The 16,736-nt window shown below is 39.5% G+C and overlaps 2 protein-coding genes and 1 long non-coding RNA gene across 24 annotated transcripts in view; all 3 read left to right on the forward strand.

Moving 5' to 3' along the window:
* Pip5k59b (Phosphatidylinositol 4-phosphate 5-kinase 59B) overlaps positions 1 to 3,589 on the forward strand; it is a 43,514-nt gene extending 39,925 nt beyond the window's left edge. Inside the window, exon 18 of the mRNA XM_076775558.1 lies at positions 100 to 3,589. Coding sequence (XP_076631673.1) covers positions 100 to 111 — 12 coding nt within the window. The 3' untranslated portion in view covers positions 112 to 3,589. The remainder of the gene's footprint in view (positions 1 to 99) is intronic.
* A 626-nt stretch (positions 3,590 to 4,215) lies between these two features.
* Positions 4,216 to 5,589, forward strand: LOC143346911 (uncharacterized). The gene is made up of 3 exons (XR_013080526.1): positions 4,216 to 4,513; positions 4,608 to 4,697; positions 5,283 to 5,589. It is a non-coding gene; the product is annotated as an uncharacterized LOC143346911 (long non-coding RNA).
* A 2,744-nt stretch (positions 5,590 to 8,333) lies between these two features.
* Tm1 (tropomyosin 1) overlaps positions 8,334 to 16,736 on the forward strand; it is a 51,808-nt gene continuing 43,405 nt past the window's right edge. For 10 of the 22 annotated variants that reach the window (XM_076775578.1, XM_076775580.1, XM_076775581.1 and 7 more), the window contains exons 1-3: positions 8,334 to 8,492; positions 13,797 to 13,957; positions 14,496 to 14,621. In XM_076775578.1, coding sequence (XP_076631693.1) covers positions 13,844 to 13,957; positions 14,496 to 14,621 — 240 coding nt within the window. In that variant the 5' untranslated portion in view covers positions 8,334 to 8,492; positions 13,797 to 13,843. Of the gene's footprint in view, positions 8,493 to 13,796; positions 13,958 to 14,495; positions 14,622 to 14,984; positions 16,434 to 16,736 lie in introns of those variants that run through there. The other 12 variants (XM_076775570.1, XM_076775572.1, XM_076775569.1 and 9 more) reach the window with 8 other exon arrangements.

The following is a 16,736-nucleotide window of genomic DNA, read 5'->3' on the forward strand; positions in this document are numbered from 1 at the left end:
AACGTAACCCTCTCCACCCTCGGCGCACTTTATTTTTACTTTCTTTTTCACCGACGATTTTTTTTCTTATCCTGGTTTCTTTATTTGCACCCATTTCAGACCCACCTGTAGTCAAGCGAAACGAAGATAGTCGTGTACAAAAAAAAAAAGACAAAACAAAAGAATCAAAAAATTTTGTATGTACGGAGCCTGTGAACCCTTGCAGTTGGCACATTTAGAAAACCCTTCCCCTCCGGAATTACCGTGAAAATGCATTAGGACCTCGATGTAAGTTCACTATGTAGGCATAAGTGAGAACGTCTCAAAACATATTTATAAAATGTTCCGAAAATATTCGATCGAAGCCAGTTTTTCGTGACACGAAAAATTTCAAAATTTGTTTTCAGTGTAGTGAATTTGCAAAATGGAAAAAATATAATTCAGCTTGATTTCATGACTATTTTATAAAAATACTAAAAAATCATACCGAGTATGGTTACAAGTAAAAGAATAGTCGATAATAGAAAATAATTGCTATCGTAATTATAAATTACCTGAAACTGGTGTACATCAAAATGTATAGAATAAGTATTTAAAAATAATATAAGTAAAATATCTTTTCGCTAAGAAAAAGAATTACAAAGGATAATTTCGGAACATTTTATATTAGCAAATAAGAGATCGGACCGAGACCAAGAAATTTTCTAACATCCATCATCTTCTCGGGTTGGTTCACTTTCGACTTGAAATTGATCGCAAAGAACGGTCCCAGCGTCTCGAGCCGATATTAGACAATTTAATTATTTATTTTGCTAATCATTTTTTGCCGTGCACCGCCAAGAATTTTCAGTTTGCCTCACAGGACCAGAAATTGGGCACTTTTAAAATGCTATTTCAAATCGCAATGTCATTTGGATCTTTTAAACGCGTTGTTTTATTGCACGAAATAACTTCGAAAATAATATTTCTCTGTCTAAAATAATAAAATAACGAAATGTGATTGGAAATAACATATATCAAACTTCATTTGATGCATCCATTACTTCTAATAACGAAGTAACTTCATTAAAATTAGTAGCAATTTTGCTTGATTTTATTTTAAAAAAATTCTATTACAATGCTTGTATGACCTACGTTTGTTTTTTATTTTTTATAAATAGATTTATTCAATACTTTAGTTACTTCCAAATAACGTCACAGGAAATGAAAAACTGAAATATCATTTTAAACAGTTATTTCTTACATCCTTTTTAAATAAAATTTGCCCAGGTCCGTGCAGGACTCATATTCTGGCTCAAGTGTACACAGAATGAGGGCATGATTTTTGAATCCATCATTTTGGATTGCCTGCGTTCATTCTCTCTGCCTCCTAGTTGTGCGTAGAGTATCTCGATTTCATGCTCCTTGGGAAGATATTAACTTATTGTGGAATCTCAAATTGGAGTATTTATAAAAACGTATCGACGTGCCCAATTATTTTTCGTTTGATATTCATTTAAAAAAAAGTAATTACATTAAACGAAAAGCAACGTTCGTGTCGTAGATACACGATTAAAAAGTTTTTTTGCATTTACTCGTCCAGAGGCAGATATTTCGAAAATTGCATGATATTAGAAATTAAAAGCATTCTTCGAAAATCTATTCGCGATAAGAGTGAACCAAATTGATTATTAATTTTGATTAAGTATCATGGCTCGCGAAATGCTTGCTAGAAGAATTTAATTCTTCGTTACTGCTTAAGTAAATTTACGAATATCGAATTAATTTCATGAAACGTTTCAACTAGGTCGAAGATACCCTGAGGTACCAACGAAACAGGTAAATTGATACGTAAAATTAATCGTTTCATTCCTTATAGTTTAACGAATTTCTATAGTGATCTTCATATTCGACTTTTCGTTTCAAAATAAAGCGCGAGCTCAGAACGTTTTGTAAAATGTAGACGTAATTTCGAAAGATAGAACAAATACAGTAGAATCTCGATTAATGTGTAAAAAACTGATTTTTTATACTAAAAAATGAAGAGGAGTATAGTTGGAGAAGAAAATACAGTATTCCCTCGCTATTTGATCAACCTGCGTTAGGAATACTTGCAAATAAATCCTTCTAGTCGTATGTGCAAAATTTAATTCAAATGATATATAACCAATAAGACCAACAGTTTATTTTTTATTTGTTATTCGAAATTTGTATCTGGATAAATATTTTTTCAATCCTTACCGTTGACTCAAGTGGTTTGACAGCTATGTAATTAAAATCTCTACACGAAACATGATAGTTCTGATTTGGTTGCAAGAAGACAGATCTTTCAAATATTTTAAAACAGTACAAAATATTTTAAATAAGCTCGATTTATTTATAGGAAGTTATAGATACATACAAAAATTTGTTAGTCTTAAACAACATTATTTTTTATTTCTTTCTCGCATAATAATACTAGTGTATTTTTTATTTTATCTAGCAATCAAAAATAGGGTTAAGAAACTTGCAGTTTTTAAAATTGATTGAAATATATTTTAAGACAGTCTCTCTTATTGTTAGTTTAGACAAAACGTAATTTTCACATCAGAATACTATCCAAACGATGCAAAATTATCAACGTACTATTAAAAAATCAATGCCTCTCAGCGAACAATAGTATTTACAATAAAAAATTCAAGCAAACCACCTGTTTGACATGCTTGTAATACTATAATTAGTAACAGTTACAACTTTTTATATCTGTGCCTAGATTATTTCACGAATTTCGATCAATACGCGATGCTCGGACCCAGTTTTTCGTCAATAATCGAGGTTCTACTGCGCGTACACCGGAGAACCGTCTAAAATTCGAAAACGAAACACTTGTCGTCTTTCCATTCTGGATGTAAACTTCGAGGTTACGTCCACGTTTTATTAAACGGTCTGTGCACATTTTTCTCGGGTTGTGAAGAGTTCGATGCCGTTTGAAACGGATGTAATGTCTCGGACGCTGCCATTAGGAATTAAAAGTTCCGTTTGGTTTTTCGTTTTCGCGCGAAATGATCGATGTGGTTCGCAATATTACGTATTGCCATTGCTCATCGAGACGAACGGAATATCGGTGACGTCGACCGGCGTCGATTTGCACAGGGGAACTCGACGCGCCTGATTACTTTCAAGCGCTTCGCGACGTTCCCAGCAAATCGCTTGCACACAACTGTATATATTTACTAAAAGATGTTTGCATGTATAAAAAGAAAAATATATATATACATATATATATATATAAATATGTACACATATAAATGTCGGACCTATCGTATGTACGTTGGATGCATTTACATATACATATACATATAGGACCCGCGATCGTGCGCATTCCTGCATTTTCCTCGCGACGGCGTATTGTCTCGTCTCGATACCTCATTTTGCGCGTACACGATCGCTGGCGGCGTACAATGTAAATGGTGGAAATAAATTATTGTTGCGTTCTATTTATTTAACGCGAGGACGGCGGACGCGTCCTCCGTTGGAGACTCTGCCTTCGCGGGTTTGTCCGTCGAAAGATCTCGCCGTGGTAGATCTTGCTGGCAATAATCGTTGTAACAATAAAGTTTGCGAAGATATAATAACTGTTCGATCATTGTACGATCATTTTTTGCCCGTTTTAGGTTGTTCCAGTCACCCCGGTGTGCAGAGGTGAGTCGAGCATGAACTTTCGAGAATCGTGGTGCACCCTATCATGCACTGAACACGCATGATTTTAATCTGTGATCAAGGGTAGCTTGCGAATCGAATGCAAACGGTGGACACTTTCGATCTCCGTGGCTAATCCTCGGGTAAGAGCGCTTTATAGTTAGACTTTCGTGACTTGGCAAACTTTTTTTTTTTTTAAATTTTGAATAAAAAGTGATGCATTTAGGTTTCGAGTTCAAAAATACAAGAATAAATTCTGAATATTCGTAATAATGAAAATTAAAATTGTGTATTTTCTTCAAATATTCCATATGTTGAGTGGACAAACCTGTGCTTAGTTTTAATAGTAAAATAGTCAATTATTTATCAACTAGATATACCATCACTGAAAATTAGTGTTATTTATTAGAGTATCGTCTAAAAGACCAATAAACATGAGATTTTGTACTGTATTTAATTTTGTTAATTGAAATAAAACAAACTTTTATGAAGGATAGACTCCCACGCTCTTGCTCAAGGATTAAAATGATAAACGAATTATTCGACGGAAATGTAGTTCCACCATATTGTACCGAATGGTTAATCGTTAATTGAGCCCGTTTGTATTCAATTCTCGATTCTTTGACGTGTGATCGAGGTTTCAGTGTTAATGAAGTGTGCAAATAACTTGATCGTTGTTCACCTTCGATTAAAAGGATGCTGAGAGGATCGATCTTATTGCTTTATACGCGTGAATTCTAGCGAAGAAATGAAATTGTATGACAAAGTAGGGGCTAACGAGGAGGTGACTCAACTTGCTTATAAAGGCTTATGTCGATGAAGTAGAATTAGGACAGAAGGTGCCCCGGCCTCGTCGGTGCAATATATCCTGCATAAGGTAAGTACTAACTAAGGACACGTACGTATATATACGCGTACGTTGACATAAAGACGAACTTAGATTTAATAAGTATCTTAATTATTCCCTCAAGGATGTCTGTCTGGCTAATTGCGTGAATGCGGTGATAATTGAGCCGGTAGAATCTTTTGTTTCATCTGGCGCTAAGAAGATTAAAAATAACGTAACAACTTTTATTTATATTAATTCACAAGGCAGTCATTTCACTTTCGAAACTAAAATTTTCAAAATAACTACCTTCAATATAAACGATTTATTTTTATTAAGGGATTAGACTACCTTCGTACTCCGAAACTACAGAATTCTTGGGAATCTATTTCTAAGCGACAGAATTGGGCAAATTCTGTCCACAAACAACGAATAAATATTCTAGATTTATTCCTAGACATTTAAAAAACGTCGTGAAAGTATAAATTAATTTACGGAATGGTGGTCCAATCCTTTAAAATAGAAATCGTTCCCCAAACTCTTAATGAACACTGTTTATAAATGAGAAAGTCTTTCTCAAAATCGAAGTTCTAAATGTGAAGCGCAACATAAAATTTGTAATGTTATTTTTCTGAGTTTTTTTTTTAAAGTTAGATTCCTTTTAATAGCAGCGAGTGCACGAATCATATTCATCGACTTTTAGCCAGCGATCGGTATTTAAAAAACGTGTTTGTAAACGCACACCAGCCGGTACTTAAACAGGCAGTATATGAGTCAAGGCTGCGCAGGGACCCTTACCTACTTTTTCCATTTATGGTAGTGAATCGGACCGACGAATGCATGGGATGTGACGACCGATCTTACGCAAAGGATTTCATACGGACAAATTACCGCGCGAAATTTTCACGGTTGTCGTAAACACCGTCATTGCTGACAGAATCGTGTTTATCTCTGAGATCCCGTGATTAATCGCGAAAATCTCTTTCAGATACGAGGACGAACACGATCCAGCGGATCTTGATCTACCAAAAGGGTCGAAAAGACTCGTTTTGCCGTTCTTTATAATAATTATCTATCCTATTTCGTGAATTCTATTCTATCATATGAGCAATCAATTTTATGAAATAGTTTTCCATTTGTTATACATATTCAGATTTTATTTAATTTATTAAGAAAGAATAATTTAGTCGACTATATAGAATTTTTTACATTATTGTTTACATTAAATCTACTATAATAGAGTAAATCAGTCCTCCATGGATTCAAAAATTCTCTATAGTCACACAATAATGATAAACTAAATTATCTAAAGAGTCTCAAATCTTTCAATGTAGTTGAGTATCCATTCGTCCAACCACCCTGGATTTCCACATATTAAATTCAATAAACATTGAGGTTCGTTCTGGATTAGATTCATTAAATTTAAATATTTACAATCAAGTAAAACTGTTACATATTTTAGATTAACAAATTTTTATTAATTCTGCTGAATAGGTTTTTCCTTTTATAAGTTCCCAAAGGTAGCTCTCGTTTCAAGGCCTCCAGCGTAAAATTCGCTGGAAGGAATTCGATGGCGGTTGGGCTTTATGCCTCGGGAGTGTCGTGATTTGGAAAGTGGTCGAATTATTCGATAAATCTTGAAAGAATTGCGCAACCGACGAGGCTAAAAGCGTTGTCCGACTCATTGCGAATTGACCATGACACGAGTTGACTCAAGGAGATCGGGTGGAGGTGCCTATAACCCCAATGCCAGAATTACTTCTGCCTAATATTAGGACTCTCCTGCTGGACACGCAGATCCGCCATCTTCGTCGATCTATTTCAGCTTTTCTCTACATCCGGGTCGCGGGCATAGATGGGAAAAATTTTATTCGGATAATACATAACGAATAAGGACACTGTAATCTGATTTATCAGCGATGTTTATTCGAGTGAACAGTTATAAAGATCACTTGTTTAGTTATAATAGTTTTTTTTTAGGTTATGGGAATACGAGTCGTGCGAAAAAGTACATCCGTATCAACTTATAATACTATATCAATATTTATATACATCGCAATTGCAACAGTGACAAAATTAATAAAATCGTTGCAATCGTATGTTTATAAATTATTTATAGTATCGAGAAGTATGGATGTACAATTTTAATACTTTTTAATGACCAAATTTTGTTCAAAACAAGAACGGTATCTTAAACGATACACTCTATTTATTTAACAAATAACAGATAGAACATGGCATCCCTTTCATACGAGATTTTCATCTCAACAAGAATTTTGTTCATTTCTGATTATGGTCAATCGTTCGAAGGATCTGGGTGTCCATTATTCGCTGCGATTTCTCTGTGAATCATCGATTTAAATATTTTTTAGATTCTGCTGATTGCAAATCTTCCTTTCACCGGTATTCTTACGTTTATTTTTCTCAACGACGATAGAATTAAATATATTTAAGATCGTCCCCGGAGAGTATGGCAATCTTGCAACGATCTGGGCGACTTTGACTTTACTCGATGCCCACAGATCCGGAAACTAGATCAAGGAATCGGGAGTATAATATCCCATGGTTCTTTTTTCTGTGACGTAGGAAAGTTTTCACTTTCTCTATCGAATTGCAGCACCTTCAATTTGATACCTCGAGCACGTTAACTCTCTCGGTGAATGCTTAATTCTGCGTAATCTTGATCCCCGGCTATCTTGATCAATTTTTTTCTTATTCCTTAAAAAGGTTTCACTTCTCTCAAATTAATTATACGCGCTGAGAGGCGCGTTCGCGGACTCAAATAAATTTCTCTTTCGTTTCATTATTGTGTCTGTTTTTAATTCGTACGGGTGTTACTATCCAGGAGGCCTTCAATTTTTTTATTGGAAAAAGAAAACGTTATTCCTCTCGGTTTCTATTCCTCAAACGTTTGGTAACAAATTGTCTATATACTTAAAATCAACTTAGTGTATAAGATGATTCTAAAAAGTATTTTGTAAACCAAAAACAAATTTTTAAGAAAAATCGACAGAGGGTGCTTAAATTTTTCGGCGAAAATAAAAAATTTGAAATCGTTCTGGAAAAATTATTTTCGGTTGCGGGGGTCAATTACAATCATTTTTTATGAATACACATACCCCCGAAATCCTACACACTTTCGAGAAAAAAATTCTTTACCGAAAACATAACGTCTGGTCAGAAATGGTTCTGTAATTTTACTTTCTTTCTCATTTCCTCTTGTGTTTGATAATGGGGATACTGTAGCCCCAAACAAGGATTGTACCTTTTTAAATATACTTCCAATGCCCCCTTCGGTAAATGTAACAAAGGTCAAGTAACAATCTAGACAATAGAAGAACTCATAATAATTTCGACGAAAATAACGTTTTTATTTTATTTGTTCGATACTCATGAATGTTCAGGCGGTCATTACTTTATTCTTTATATAAAAAATTTGTACTCGTATAGTGAATTTTGAGTTAACTCGAAACGAGCAGACAACGATTCGAATACAGTTTCTATATTTCACGCTACGATTCGAGCAAATGTTGAGAATATACATGAAAAGAAATGGCGTGTAATTCAACGTGTTAAAATAAGGACAATGAATAGATAGGGAGGAACCGAATCTGAAGAGAGTAAAAACGCTATCCACCGCGTAAGAATGACCCAGCGGAAGGTGGACCATGACTATACAACCCCAATAGTCTCCGCGGGTTTTCCATTCCGCGTTGGTCCTCTCCAGGACTTTGAAATAGAGATCGGGCGACTCTGCGTCGCCGATTCTAAAGATACATTCCGCGGTGTACGTTTTCACAGGCCCGTACGTAGAAAAAGCCGCGCCGGGGGTCTAGGTGCGCGGTGGTAGGGGGCATGCACCGCGTCCTCACGCGACGTCATCGTCGTCTTTTACGATCACGAAGAGAGAAGCCCGCGAGAAAAGGTGGGAGCCGCGCAACGGCGAAGCCGCGGCTTTCAGCGACCAGTCGAGACTTTGCCTGCGAGTCAGACGCATCCCGGACAACGAACGAACCTGAGTACTTGCCCCGTGAGTAACCATGTGCATTTTTATCATCCGTTAAAGAGGGGGCCCTGTGCCCTCCCGAGGACCGCGAGGTTCGAACAGTGAGTGAAGGAAAGTGACGGTGAAGAACGGTGGTATTACTCGCGACGAAAGTGACGGAGATATCGAACGTATAGCTCGACAAGTTTAATAAGAGCCCCTAAGTAGCGGCTACCGGATGAGTGAGTGTCAGGGATGAGACACGGAGGCTAACATCTTCCAGTACGATTCGAAAGAGTCTATGACTTGTCGAGCTATGCCGAAAGATGCTGATCGAGTAACCTAATTTCTAGGTACCTAGCCGATCAGGTCGCTTAGGTACGAAGAAAGTTCTTCCGGGGGATTGCACGGCTAGCCCCCTATTAATAGATCGTTCTTTGCATTCTGTTCCGGCCGGTTGCAACGTGAATGTTTCTGCTCTCCAAATTGACCGCAATTTCGACCGGTAATTTTCTCGGTACAAACGCAAAACCATCGTCACGCGCGATGTATGGGCACCGTGGATCGGTACGCGGGCGCGCCGATATCGCCAGAAAAGTGTGACTCACGAAAATATTTCAGGCGTTCACGCGTAACCGGCGAGACCAACGTTGTCCAGATCTCCTTTCGTCGCGAGCTGATAAGAGAAAGAAGGAATGCGAACGGTCGTTGAATTCTGTATAAACAATTAGAGAAGTCGGGTGCAATCAGAGCGATGAGGAGACCCTAGAATAGATAGTGTCTCATTACCCGCGACCGTTCTATTTATACGTATTGCACAGCAACGGGACGAACAAATGCTTAAATTTCTAGTCCACTGTGGTGGGTTCGAGAAAGTTTCATGGAAGTTGGAGATTTGATGTATTGCAGGGAGAAGGAAAGATGAGCCTTGGTAGGAATTGCTTTTCTAATTGGGTCATACGTCTTGGGCGACGTGATGCCCTCAATTGCGCAAAAACTACTCGATAGTACAGATTCTATTGTAGGAAGAAGGAAAGATTAGACCTGATGGGAATTGAGAATTTTATTGTGGTAGACGTTTTAGTCTGTCTTCGTAGGAATAAAGATGAAACCAAGAGTAACTGATGTCTTAGTTACTCGAAAATTATTCGATACTGTTGATATTCTATTGTGACAAGAGAAAAAAGATTAGACCTGGTGGGAATTGAGAATTTTATTGTGGTAGACGTTTTAGTCTGTCTTCGTAAGAAGAAAGATGAAATCTGGGGCTCTTGACGTCTTAGCTACCAAAAAATTATTCGACACTGATGGTATTCTATTGTAAGAAGAAAGAGAGATTGAACCTGGTAGAAATTACGAATTAGGTCGTATGTTTTTATCAGTCTTTATAAAATATATGGCAACAAAAATTACTCGATACTGTCCACGTTCTATTGTAGGAAGGAAGGAAGATGAGACTCGACAGTAATCACAAATTTTATTATTTTACATCGAAAAATTGAGACTGTCCACATTGTAAACAGAACGTTTCAGACTCGCGACAACTCGAAAATTTATTCAACGCTTATTCTACTTGCAACCACGTTCCCCTTAACCCAGATCTAATCTTTCCTGCTTCTGATTGAACTTTCTTTCTCCCTGCAGTATCGTCTCGTCCCATAATTGACGCGTCATTCTCTTCGAAACGAAACATAGCGTCTCTAAAGCCGATTTAACGCGATTCTGGTGCGAATCTGTGGATCGAATGGCGGAAATCTTCCATCGAGCGTAACAAGATACCAATCCAGATGGAGTAACGAAGCTGTGCTCCGCGTAACCCGAAAAGGTTCGACGGCAGGCGGCTAGCGACGATTCCACCCTCTCCTCTGCCCGTATAAAAATAACCCTCTCCGCTGATACGTTCGTCTTTGGGATCTGGCGAGTGCTGCTTATGTTTTCTTTTTTTTTTTTTAACTAACGCCATTTTCGAACGCACTGCCGAGTGTTCGCGCTTAAACTTCTATGGCTGTCGGGATTCGAGTATGAAAAATAGAGAAACGCCATTTTGACTTTGGTATGCGCTCACCGAGATTCCGTTTCCCTGAAGCTTCGGATTCGTCTTACAAATTCCGGTCCAAGTTATTTATACGATCGACCCCATTTTTACCCATACGTTTTTAAGATGCGAAAAGAACTTAATAGGAATTTTAATTAATATAATATGAAAGTTAACGTTTCGGTGCTCCAATTTGGGGCCATTTTCAGAAATACGAAAATTAAATTTCGAAACGAACAACAATTATAATAAATGATACCAGAATTTTAACGTATGACTTTAAGCAGAAAAATTTATAGTGTCCAACATGGAAGGTTAAAAGAAAATGAGTTAATTATAAACGTAACTGTACGTACAGTAGAATTGACAAGAAAGTAAGGTTAGTTAACAGTTTGTGTAAAATACTATTACGTGGTAAACAGGGTTGCTTAATTTGCATCACAAGTTTTCTTTGCTGGCTAAGCAGAATCGAAAAAAATTAGGACATACTTCGAAACTCGAAGGAATTTAAGAATCGACCCAGATTGCAATGGCGGTAATATGTGCAAGGAGATATAATTAATTTCTAGAATATTTATCGTTAAATTGTATAGTAGTATATTAATTATTTACTCTCAATAGATATATAATTAATTCTATAAAAAATTTTTTCTATTGTATCCTCAAACTCTGCCAACAATCGAGTAATATAAAGTTAAGTTAATTCAATACATATCGTATCAAAAATTTTGACGTTTCGTCCAATCTAAGACAATTTTTATTATTATTGCAATATCATCTGTATCCTACATATTTAATTATTCAATAGAATTTTTAAACTTCTTTTTAGAGTAATATTGTATTTACAACGAACAAAACCAATGTATGTTTTAAAAAATTTGTGACTTTTAAAGGGGTTCGTTGGGGGTTTTTTAATTTAGTACTATCGAAGTGTTGGACTCAAATTTTATCAAATGGTGAATGAGTTATTAAATCGGTTCTCGGGTAGATCGACTCAAGGATTTCCGTTTCTCCGAACCCATTGGAACCCCGTTTTCCTTTCGTTCGATGCTTACCCGGCATCTCTGATTACCAGCGAGCTTGGAATCGTGCACGTTCGCTGTCATGGATGCCAATGACGCGGATGCAGGGATCCGTGCAATAGCGTAGATGCAACGAACATTGACGAATCTTTCTGCGAAAGCTTCAACGGAATTTTAGATGAGAAAAAGTTTCTATAAAATAACTAAATCCTACTTTCGAGTGTCACACTTTTCCGTACCGTGCGAAATGTCTACTTCGTGGCGTGTTAACGCATTCTCCAGGGCAGATTTTTCGCTCGTAAATGTACTAGAATCCCGTTTATCAAAAATCGAGATTATTCCGAGTGACGGAATACGAAAGCGTGAAATTTTCGAGAATTAAAGTTACTTCACCCGAATGGAAGGATAACAGAATTTTACTTATATTTAGTTAACGATTTGACACACTATAATATATTAAGAATTTCCACGTGGCTTGTTTATGCCCTGATTGTAAGTAGACTGTAAAATTGAAAACTGTATCACTCGGTACACAGTTTGATAATAATTTCACATCCACGAAATGATTTTCGTCGACCATCTGAATCCACTTTTACTTACTTCTGTTAAATTTATAACGACCCCGATATAGCATTAACGATATCACAATTTATTTGACAATTATAGAATTAAGAATAAAAAATGGGTCGATTTCCTTTCGAAAGAATATTTTATAAATTGTTAAAGTTCTAGAGTTGCTAGTTACGCCACTGTTGTTTGTTCGCTGTTAGTCGAAGAATTCCACTCGCGTAATAAAATTATGAATTCGACTTTGTCCAAATTTTAAACGTCGCTACGACCTTGCGTAGCCGACCGTATGAAAAAAGGAGAAGGAACATTGAAAATTCCCGGTCGGTGAGGGCATCCGCGAGGAAGCGACGCCAGGAATGTTTCTGCGAAGAAAATTAACCCGTTCCTCCCCGTGCTTGGTCCCTATTTCGCGACGCATCGGTTTCGCCGCGGAGAGAGAAACGAGCGCATAAAATGCGAACGGTGCCGCGAAGGATCCTCTCGTTTCGCTCGGTTCGTCCTGGAGGATCGCATACCTGAGCGGCTGACGTCACTAGAGGAGGAAGGACGCGCCAAGACGTTTCATTTTATACGTACAGCCCGTTCATCGACGAGTGGACAATCGTTTATTCAACGTGCCAAATTAGGACGACGTTGCGTTTGAGCATCGAATTATTAATCGCTGACGTTACGCGCAAAAATACTGCATCCGCTCTTTTTTCTACATACGAGAGGATAAAGACGAAATTTATTTCGAACAAATCGTAAAGAGAACTAAATTTTGAAGAAAATTAAACTACAAATATATTATTCGAGTAATTCGCTTTTATTTGAGGGAAAAGTATTTGTTCAGAATTTAGTGGTTTTCTAGTCCTGATTCCCTCATTTTGGCACATGGAATCCCCAAGATTTCTCACCTGTAGTTAAGCTATTATATATATACATGGACACGGTACAGAGCCCGGGCCTTCTTGAGCAAGAACCTGCCTCTATAAATAGGATATCCGGTCGCGTTCGCTAATTATACTTCGATGCGTGGTGCCCATCTCCCGAACGAATGCACGAATCTCGCAGCGATCCCAGAATTTCCACGGCAATTATTTCGCCGCTAGGAAACACGACGCGGAAAGAGAGAAAGAGGAAATATAACGAAGACGGGTTGCCGTTAATTGCGACCGCGATATTGTCTCACGGTCGTTAAAGTCACTCGGTGGGATTAGACGCGCGAACCTGACTGACTTTCTTGGGAATCGATCCGTGGAGGACGACCAACGAACCCGGTGAAAATTAAAAAGTACAATTTATCAACGGGGACAGGCGCATGGGAACGTGCAGTAGTCACTGGGGTCGTTGAAACATCCTGCTGTCAGAGTTAAGCCAATTGTATATTCATTCGTAAAATAGAATATCCAGACTATCGAGCCTGCAATCCCTGACGCAACATTTTTAGGGGATTTCGAACTTGAAATAACTAACCCTCCTATACTCGGGCCAACGAACCGTGTCACAACTGTTTAAGTGGCAGTAAACAGATAGCCCACTGGAACGATGCTAGAAATCAGCGGATGTCGTTCAGGGACGAATTTTTAACGAGGGTCCATGGTTTAAACGATTTCGACGAGTAAATAAGTTCTCCCTTGGACCAATCTGAACGCAAGAGTCTAATGCAACTTCCCCAGGGGCAGGTTTTCCAAAAGGGTTGAGGATGCTCGTGTAATGATGGGTCGTCGTTGCCTGTTGTAGATACCTTTTCTTTTCTCGTGACCGAGTGAACAAACAAAACCGCCGCCATGGACGCGATCAAGAAGAAGATGCAGGGAATGAAGCTGGAGAAGGACAACGCGATGGATCGCGCGTTGCTCTGCGAACAGCAGGCCCGTGACGCGAACGCAAGAGCCGAAAAGGTAAATATTTGAAGCTATGAATATGTTTGGACTAAAACACAAGCTTCCGTTTACGTTTGGATCCCTGGTTTGAAGCGATTCTTCGAAATAACTCCAGACTATGGATCGAAACATCGATATAAGCAATAAAATTGATAAGCATTCGCAAGATTTTTGCTTATGTAAAGAACTTTTAATTGAAAATGACCGATGGGGAAGTCCCGTAGGTAAAGAAGGTCCACTTGTGGCGACATAAATATGGAAAAGTAACTCGATATTCGTATTTCAAAGAACCGAAATTGTCTGTTTATATCCTCGCGAAGAGGACGCAAATAGCGATGTAGTAATCGTGCGATGATAAAAATGCAATATAGAATTGGCAACCATACAGATAATTTAATTGTAGATTTGGAAATTTCGCGGCTGTAATTTGTAACATTGTTTGAAAACGCTTTCGGAACTTCTATACATTCTCTATCGAAACGCCTTTTCGAAGCAGCGATTTTATTGATTTATAATTGTCAATATTTTCTGATATGGAATATTTCTTTGTGCGAAGGCTGAGGAGGAGGCTCGTGCTCTACAAAAGAAGATCCAGACCATCGAAAATGAACTCGATCAAACTCAGGAAGCCCTTATGCAGGTCAATGCTAAATTGGAAGAGAAGGACAAAGCTCTGCAGAACGTAAGTGCCAATCATATACATTTTTATTACAAACTTTGTTAAGATCAACCGTCGATAACGTATCAACAATTATTAAAAACGTCGAACAAAATTTACACCTCAAATTTCTCCTTGAATCTATAGTTTCAACTACTTAATCAAAAACTAAACGACTTTTGGTCCCCTATATCTTCGATAAAAATTGCTATCTGAATTATAATATAAAATTCTGTTTCGCGTTGAACAAATAAAAGCTTATCTCGATAAGTGTTCAAATAAATCGTCATACTCTATTTCCATTCGTTATCTATAAAAATATGCCCATCTAGATCCATTGTACACGATTGGAACAATCGATTACGGTTGTTCCAAACAGTATATTACCAAAATATTCTCAAATTGATTGCGTACGAACACGAACCCCTTATCAATCATTGCGTCGTTACCGACGTCGTTCTGACGTTTACCGATCGCGAGATGTCGCGGCGATCGTGCGCATGCGCTCAGCACCGAAAGTGTAGGTTCCCCGCGAAGTGAGCGACCAGTCGAGGGTTAGTACGCGTGGCCGCCGCCTCGTCAGTTCGGCGACGCTCGGCAGACTTCGTTATCGTGTCGTGGGTGGTCACGGAGGGGGTAACCTGGATCGCGCATAGAGCAATAGACGGAGACAGAGAGAGTGAAAGCAAGATAGAAATCAGAGCAGGACGGTGCGGAGAGCGGAGACCAACGTGTCTCTCCTCTCGTGCATGCGTTCCTCTGTACGGCACGGTGTGTGCGTGCGCGTGCACATAGAAAGGCGGACAGAAGGACGTATGCGTGGCGCGGTGAGAAACGTGTTACGAACAGTGACAGACAAGATGGCGGTGTGCCTTGTGCGGTGGTAACAACGGTGGTGCGTGTAGCACGTTAAAAAAAAAAAAATAAAAAAAAAATAGTGGAACGTAGGGGTTAGGAGAGGGTTTGACAGTTGGATAACGTAGTATGGAGCCAGCTCTTACGTCGACCACGAGACGTCGCGGTCATCAGCATCATCCGCGACACGCTACGCGCCGACGTCTCGACGCCTCCAGCAGAGGACCCGCGCAGTGTGGCCCTGCTGGCGTTATTAAGGATACGTCGATCGCCAATAACGAGACACCGTCGGCGACAACGTCACCGAGGCTCGACGAAAAGAGCAATGTCATCGATACGGAATGCTCGCCCGCGGTGACACGAGCCACGATCGTCGGCGCGAGGTGGCTACGCGATCCGACGGCGACCGTGTCCGCGAAAAACGACGTAACGTCGAAAGAGGACAGTGACACGGTCAAAAACGATCTCGAGAACGATGACAGAGAGGAGAACGTCCGACGAAGGCTCGCGCAGTGTAGCCTGGACGTTCTCGACGAACGACACGAGCAGTCCGTGCGTGAGAAAAACGAATACCATGACAGCTACTACGAGAGCTGTGACAGCTTCGACATCGAACCGTTGGACGGGTCTCAGACGGGACCACGTGGGAAGGGAACATCCGTGGATGAGTTTATCGAATCGAGAAGCAAAGGAACATCGCCGGAGCCCGAGCACGCGGTCGCGAGGGCTCGCGGTGACGGGAACTCCGACGACGAGTCGACGAACGTCGAGGAGGATCCCGAGCTCGTTGAACTCGCCAAGCTAAGATGTCCCAGCGAGAGGGCAGAGGTACAGGCCGAGAGAGAGGCCAGCAGAAGAAAGAGATGCGCCGATTATCCTGGATTGGCGTTCGGTTCCTCCATATTCTCCAGCGACACGATGATGAAATTCAGTCTCATAAGGAACGAATTGCAGAATATTATGGGAAACCAGCTGAAACGGGTCAGTATCGCATGATGCGTCGGTGATGCGCCCGGTACGTAGACGCGTTGCGTGATGGAAGGTCGTCGCGTGACGTGACCTTGACGCGCTGGTGACGTCGGTCAATGGGTCCCCGAGGGGTCATTCGGCCCTTGATAACAAAACGAGCCAGTCGTACAAAGTCTTGCTTTCTCTCTCGGTCGCGACGACTCGTGTTCACTCTTGCTCTCGGTCTTCTCGTTTTACCGTCTCCCCGTACGAGATAATCTCCGTGAATTCGATACCGTATAAGGAGAGGAAGCGGGTAAAAATACGGCGCATTTA

This window comes from Colletes latitarsis, chromosome 10, assembly GCF_051014445.1.
Source record: "Colletes latitarsis isolate SP2378_abdomen chromosome 10, iyColLati1, whole genome shotgun sequence".
NCBI classification, from domain to species: domain Eukaryota; kingdom Metazoa; phylum Arthropoda; class Insecta; order Hymenoptera; family Colletidae; genus Colletes; species Colletes latitarsis.